The sequence below is a fragment of the Seriola lalandi genome, unplaced genomic scaffold (genome assembly GCF_002814215.2).
Source record: "Seriola lalandi dorsalis isolate HSWRI2012SDOR001 ecotype SW California unplaced genomic scaffold, Sedor1 jcf7180002054256, whole genome shotgun sequence".
Taxonomy (NCBI): domain Eukaryota; kingdom Metazoa; phylum Chordata; class Actinopteri; order Carangiformes; family Carangidae; genus Seriola; species Seriola lalandi.
The window spans coordinates 108248-115850 of NW_019524809.1; the positions used below are offsets into that span (position 1 = coordinate 108248).

A 7603-nucleotide genomic window follows, 5' to 3' on the forward strand; every position below is an offset into this window, starting at 1 on the left:
CATTTCTAACAAACATGTCATGTAATGTAATATGATCTGATATGATAATCAATGTCATCATATAGCAAGTTATGTGCATTTTTAAAGGGCCACACTGGCAGATGACAGCAAAACTAATAAAGCCAAGGGACAATGCTACATGGAGAAAATACACTCAATAATGACTTTATTTAATGTTTTAATTCTCAGATCAAATAACTTTACTAATGTCAGATGGCTGAAATATTTTTGAGTGTTAAGTGTAACATTACAGGAATACAAACAAACACACCAAACCAGAATTCTCTGAGGTGTGATTCAGGTTTTAAGACCCAGTATTATATGTTTAAAGTACATTTATACAGTCTCCAGTGAATCATGACTCAGACTAGGAACACGATTATGCTAATATGTCCACCACAGGTACTAAAAGCAGGCAAATGCATGCAGTGAAGCATGTGGTCAAAGCTGGAAACAGTGCCTGCTCAGGTAGGAGTCAGACTGCCAACTGAGGTTTCTAGCAGTTTCGCTTGGTGTGGATGAGAAGGTCTTTTTGCAGATTGCCTTCTAGACTCCCAGCAGTTTTGTTGCCGGGCAGGTCGGTGACCAGAGTCAGTTTGTTAAACACTCCTCGTCCAAAATAGTCGGCCACAACTGAGAAGCCATCATTAGAGCTGCGTAACTGAAAACCAAACAAATAAGAAATTGAATTTATTATTCATGAGTAAAGCAGGATGAATGAAAGAAAGTGAATGGTTTCAACATAAAACTTCTATTATTTTTGGTCAACTTTCTTCTAGTCAAAGCTCAATTATTCTTACCTGTCTGTTGAAGTGGTCATGCAGGTCGCGTTTCTGGTCCTGGGCACGCAGCATGTCCATAACTTTGCGGTTCTCTGGAGTGCACGTCGGGCACTCAGCCTCACTCTCTGCATAGCTTTCGAAACAGTGTTGGTGGAAAGAGTGGCTGCACAAGAAATGAACAGACGGCAGCTCCAGGGGACTGTTGCACATGTTGCACTTGGTCTTCTGGAATATCTTGGCACTGTGTGGAAATATTGAGGTTAACATTTACAGTTAATCTGTGACGTATGTAGGCCGCATCAGTACAAAATGTTTGCCAGCCCTCATCTACCACCACTCCCACTCCCTGAGCTACAGTGGCTGTAACTGACAGAAGCAACAATAAAAGTCCCAAAAAACGAGGATGAAAGAATTGTAGGTCTGCTACACAATTGTTGTAGTTCCTCTTGTGTAAAACCCCTCCTTCATTTGACCAACCTGGTTTTGAGCTCCTGGATCTCAGAACGGAGATGAGCCGTTTCTTCGCGGTACTGGCGGATCTTGCGTTCATCATCCTCTATCTGCTGGCTCTCCCTTTGCAGTTTGTTGATGAGGTAGTCCTTGATGACTGAGAGAGTGGCCGTCGAGTTGTGTGCCAGTGTCTGCACCACTATGACCACACAAAAACTCTGGATGTAATGCTGTCATCTTACTGATGCTAACTGATTTCAATGTTCAAACAAGGCTGCATGAAGTATACAATCAAATGTTCACCAGCTCACCAAGTAATGGAGGCATCAGGTTGTTTTGGTCAATGTGATGTAGGACCTCACTGATGTAGGCCTTGCAGTCTTCTTCTTTTCTGGCAAAGTAGCCCAGTGCCTGCTCCCAAAGGCACCCCTCTTGGTCCCCATAGCGCTTACAGGCCTCTACAATTTTCCCATACTCCTCATTCTGCATGTGGTAGTGCATGATCTGCTGGTAGCTGCACACAAATGCAAACCATGTCCAAGTTTTCAACAGTTATAACATGAACATTTTCCAGACCCCTGACAAACGTGTTATAGCCATGTTCTATGATGAATATGGTCACTGTAGCTTTGACAAAACATATATACAGTATCAGTCAAACGTTTTCCAACCTCTGGGCAAATTCTATATTTAGTTGATTTTTTAAGTGAAAAGAAAATGCCTATCCCTGCAGCAAACAGACATTAAGAATGAGCTTCAACTGTTAATGCTCTGTTACCTTTTGGATCATTGACTTAAAACATAGGAAAAAAATGAACAGTAATTGTCACATGTAAAAACATTTGAACAAGCTCCTAATTATAAAAATCTCAGAACTTCATTAACTCATTAGGACTCGTAAATCAGGTAATTAGAAATTATAAGCCGATTACAATTCCAGAGCTGATCATTTTTCTGAGTCAGTCAGTCCTTGTGGTAACACTCAACAATGATGGGCTCAATAAAAACTGACTGTGGATCTGAAAATGAAGCTAATTGAACTGTGATGTGGAAGACCAAAAGAAATTTCAGATAAAACTGCACGTCTGCTCGGCAGAAGAAAACCTCGATACGACTGCAAAGTAAAGTTAAGCTGACACAGCAGTGGTAGTGAACCATTTCCTCTGTGCAGCGTTGATACACAGACAGATACACAACACGAAAGAGTCGCCAGAGGGAAACCTCACCCACCTCAGCACAAAAATCAACGTCTGAAGGCTGCAAAGCAACATCTGGAAAAGTCAGAATCAATATCAACAGATACTGAAGGCAGATGTCCTGGAGTCGAGAAGGTGAAATTCAAAAGAGGTTGGCTCCTACAACCTACAAATAGATCTTACACCTGCTGTGTGAGCAGGAGAGACTGAAACAACTCTGAACTGAAAATTAATCAGTCAAGAAAAGAACAAAAAATTTTAGCAAGCTGTGATATCTGCCAATGGGGAGTTACTAAGTTCTGACTTGTAGGGTGCACAGACTTTTACACATGACACAATTCGTGTTTTTTTTCCTATTTTTTAAGTTGATGAGAGAAAAACAACGGAGCATTAACATTTGAAGAAAGGCTCATTTTTTATGTCTTTTATGTCTGTTTTGTATTTACTTAATTTCACTTCAAAAGTCAAAAAAGTATGGAATTTACCCACTGTAAACATATCCTTCATTTGTTGACTTAGCCATCATTAGGTTTAATGAAAAATATCTGATTGAATGCATCATGAATACAAAATGTCTCATTGTATTGCTGGTTCTTGAAACATCTTGCCTAAGGACTGCAGTTGAAAATTAGCCAGCTGGCCAACATGGGCACATTTACAGTAATGTTGATTAATGTGCATTGTCCCTAAATAAATAAATGACAAGCAGCGAGCAATGAGATGTTAAGAGATGATGTGCTTCTCTTTCATATCAACCAGCTTCATACATATTCAGATGTTGCCGTCTCCCTCACTTACAGTTTGCCCTTCTCATAGAGGTAGAGGACACCTTCTTTGAAGTTGTGCATCTGGCAGAGGACCAGGGCCTTATCAAACACAGTGTTGTCACTCCTCAACAGTGACACAGCTTCCCCCTGCAGGACCCTTTTTCTCTGCCACACATATGCATCAGAAAAAAATAAGTTAAAATCATTTTTCTTCCCTTTCTACTATTATAAACGCATTATGCAAGGATTCAGAAGTAGTTTGTGTGTTTCGCACTGACCTGTGGGTCCTGTTCATGTGCCCAGTCTTGCAGACGGAGCTCCAGTAGTGTGTCATACACACCCTGGGGAGAACAGGGGTCCACCTCGATCATGTGCTCGAGAAAAGCTTTCAACTCCCGGGGGTTGTTGGCAAAAATTGGGATGAATTCCTCAGAGTTGGCCTGAAACCAAAACAAATATGGACCTTGTTTAAAAGAATATTTCTGATTAACATTGTAAATATGTTTTCTTGGTCATTTCAGGACCACAGAACATGAGGTGAAATTGACAGGAATTAGCCATATAGACAAAGAGAGCGATAGCACTGCGGACTGACCTTATTGACCCGACTCCTCTCTGGGCTGTCTTTTTCAGGAGCATCTCCACTGGGATGGTAGTTGGTGCATAAGCCCTTCAGGAGTAGCGTGGTGTCTTCAGGAACGTGGAGCATGAGTGTCTTGCCATAATGCTTCATGGTGCTCTCCGCTTGTTCAAAAGGCAGACGTCCAATGTAACGGAGTCCTTCCTGGTAGTTCTGGGTTTTTAAAGGTATAGTAAGATAACTGAGTTACTGTGGCCACCGGGAACTGTTGTGGGTGCTCAGCCTGCAGCACAAAACTAATATCTATATCTGTTTATGACACAAAAATAAAAAAAAAAGAGGAAGCTTCTGACTAAAAACAGGGTCTAACAGCTCATTGGATGATATATGATCATAGCTTTAAAAACAGAGTGTGAACGTGCAGGGGGAGAAGGTCCAGAGGGAAATAAAGTTGGTTTGAAGTGTGTATGAAAATAAGTGAGAAAGCTATTGACAAAACTCTGAAAAGCTCTCTTGGCTATTTTGAATGTACTTTTGGGACGGTTCCTAACTTCAGCTGCTCAGCTTCCTTCTATTGTCAAGTGCACACAGTGTCAGGATTCATATGAGATCATCAGGTAACAATAACACCTGTGGAACATCTGACTTTATCCAGCACTGCTGAACCAATCAGCTGAAAACTGGCAAAAAGCTATTGAGAATTGGAGCTGAATGTCTGAACTTCAAACTATCTCCACTGTGGTTTTGGTCTATTTGCTTACATTTTGTGCATCATGGTAGTCCTGCTGTTTTGGCTACTAGCAGTTTACACTGCACAGACAACAATGCTGAATCTGTGTTTTCAAATTGCTGAAGAAGTTTTCTTAATTTGCTTTATTAAGTTGCAGTTGTGCGTTGAGCTCACAGGGTCACTGTACTTTAAGAGTCTGGGAACAAACAAATGCACACCTCATTTCAGCTTATCAGAGCCTTAACAAGAGCATTCAAGGACAGACAAGCGAGTTCTCAGCAGCCCAAACAAGGACATCTACTTGATGTTATTTACCTTGAGGTCTTCAAGCTGGATCTTCAGGTACCATTCATGGTGCATGTGTTTCTCAGCCAAGAAAACAGCGTGGCTATGGTAGCCGGCCTGCCGAAGAACCTTGATGGCAATCTCAACATCAAAGTGGACCTCACTATCACTACTCTGTTGAAATACAGTGCGGGAAGACAGTGGTGTTACAGTATAATATGGCAGCCACCGGTGACCTGTTCATTAAGAATGATCCATCTGTTCTCTGATGGAAACCATCAAGTATTTCACAGCTGTTATGTAAAAAAACTGTTAGATTATACTGCATTTGTCCCTTCACTTTTTCATTTGTATTTATCTCTAAAATATACATCCTCATTCCTCAGCGTTCACCTTAACAAGTCAGTCACCTTAATGAACTCCTCCAGCTTGGAGCTGTCCTTCAGCTTAGTGTAACAGTTCAGCAGCAGTGTGGTGTGGTCTGCATTAGCCAGGGACTGTCTGTGCAGGGCTTGCAGATATGCTGTCAGGTTGTGGATCCTCTGTGCATCTAGGAATTTCCTGATTACGTATGATGGCTCCAATTTCCCAATTGTGCTGGGGGGAAAATACAGTGATGTTTTATCAACCGATCAACATTTTCTAAAAGCTGAGCAATTATAGAGCAATTTGTTAAAAAGAACCAAGACGGGGAGTCGAGTGGCGCAGTGGGTTGAGCAGGCGCCCCATGTGTAGTGGCTACAGTCCTCGCTGCAGTCGGCCCCGGTTCAAATCCCACATCAGACGGCCCTTTACTGCATGTCATTCCCCCTCTCTCTGCCTCCCCATTTCCTGTCTATCTCCACTGTGCTATCAATAAAGGCATAAAAAGCCCCAAAAAATATACTTAAAAAAAAAAAAAAAAGAACCAAAACTACAAAGTCATCATGGCACCTTCCCTCTGGCATATTTTTTAACACTTCTATGTGATGTAATAGTAAACAAAAACAGATTAGTTCCAGTCTATGACAACAACAGTTTAACCTCTGGCAAATGTTAAGTGATGGAGTTACCGAATGTACTGCTGGATGGCACCATCGTGGTCTCCTTTAAGGTAGAGGTGATCACCGTACTGCCTGAAGATCTCTGACAGGCCGTCACTGTCCAGGTGTTGGCTCTTAGCCAGGTTTATGGCCATCACGAACAGATTCTTTTTAAACAGCATCTTAAAAGACAAACAAGGAGGAAACACTGTTGCTACCTGATCCGTAGTAATAATAGTCAGTGAGTTGATGTATAAGGGATTCACTCTTGAATATTGGACTCACCTCCAGTTTGGTCTGCGTGTCTTTCTCCTGAAGAACAAACATTTTTCCATCTCTGGTTAGGATGTAGAAGGAACCCCACTCTGCTACGACATCAATGACATCATCAAAAGAGGCACTGTAGGCGATGAACTTGTTGTCCAGGTCATAGATAGTCAGAAGCTGTTTGTCTGATGGAGAGCTCTCCCTGTTACCAAACCCTGTCCTGAGTACAGAAGTAACACTGTCAAAAGTCTCACAGGAAACATATGTCTTTCTGTCAGACAATGGTAAGATGCTTATTAACTGCTTTAAATGAGGTTCAGCTGACATCACGTTACAATACACTGATTTTAAAAAGAGAGATTTCCTCTGATTGTGTTTTATAACCCCACAAGCAACACACAGTGTGACCTGCCTTTAACACTCGGGGAAATATTACCATGAGTGTAGTACAAAACTGGGTCATCACAGTTAGATTTTTCAATTTAGCAAGTTATTTACTAAGACTATAGATGTAAATGAGCCCAGCTGCTGCATAAAGTGCACCTACATAAGATCTGATGGTGCTTTGACAACTGAACAGCAAAGGAGTGGAGCTGCTGTTAGCCACTAACAGTTAGAGAAAACTGAGAGGGCAGGAGGCGACTGAGAGAAACTAAGGTAAAACTGTGTGAAAAATAAGTGTTGACTTTGCTGTAAAATGAATTTGAATGCATCTTTTAATTTGGTCACTGCTGTCACTGAAAGGTTTTATAAGACTCAGTGTTTCTCTATCTACCTGTATGGATCTAGCTCTTGTCTCTCTCCCTCTGGAATAAAATACTGCAGCAGATTTACACTCACTTTTCACAAATGTTAAACTTAAGACACTGTTTGCGTCTCTGCAGTGGTGAGTGAGCAGTGACAAATCAGGTGCAAAGGCTCCTTCCAAATTTTGCACCTCTGGACAGAAACACCTTAAAACAGATATAGCAGGGGACCAAGCATGCCGTTTTCAGGTACAGCCCCTTGGTAAATAGGTACAAACTTAATTTGATGGTTAAGCAGCAGAGAAGGGCTGCAAATCCATCCTAAACACCCTCGTAGATGTGTGGAATGTGTTTCTGTTCATACTTTACTTTCAACTTAAAATAAGACCATGTAAGCATCGAAAGTGACGTAAAAACAGCCCTAAGCTCATCAACAAAATCGCTCTACCATTACTTTATCCCCACAATAATCCGTACGCTTTTATCTTATTTATTCAGTGTTGTCCTTACTTGTTGGGCGACTTTGCGTCTCTGATAAGTAAAAACAGATATCCACGGTGCCAGTGAGCCAACAGCTTGTGTCCATCGAAGGCAAAGCAGGGCCCTCGCTCATCAGGTTGATACAGGTACACGCATTCATCACCGGCCACAATGAACTGGGAATCCTGAGAGGGATCTGCTAGGGAGGAGCAGCGCAGTGCACAGCCGTGTGTATCCAGCTCTACTTTAGGATACTCCTTGATGGACAGGGTGTAACACTGGGGTGTGGGGTGGGGGG

General features: G+C 41.8%; 1 protein-coding gene across 1 annotated transcript in view; it reads right to left on the reverse strand.

Moving 5' to 3' along the window:
• Nucleotides 1-149: 149 nt before the first annotated feature.
• The window catches only part of vps11 (VPS11 core subunit of CORVET and HOPS complexes), an 8819-nt gene continuing 1365 nt past the window's right edge, over nt 150-7603 (reverse strand). Inside the window, exons 5-16 of the mRNA XM_087173552.1 lie at nt 7336-7583; nt 6098-6299; nt 5843-5994; nt 5201-5387; nt 4821-4964; nt 3791-3988; nt 3474-3635; nt 3227-3360; nt 1544-1746; nt 1260-1431; nt 801-1023; nt 150-661 (exon numbers count right to left, since the gene is read on the reverse strand). Of these exons, the coding sequence (XP_087029678.1) occupies nt 497-661; nt 801-1023; nt 1260-1431; nt 1544-1746; nt 3227-3360; nt 3474-3635; nt 3791-3988; nt 4821-4964; nt 5201-5387; nt 5843-5994; nt 6098-6299; nt 7336-7583 (2190 nt within the window). The 3' untranslated portion in view covers nt 150-496. The remainder of the gene's footprint in view (nt 662-800; nt 1024-1259; nt 1432-1543; nt 1747-3226; nt 3361-3473; nt 3636-3790; nt 3989-4820; nt 4965-5200; nt 5388-5842; nt 5995-6097; nt 6300-7335; nt 7584-7603) is intronic.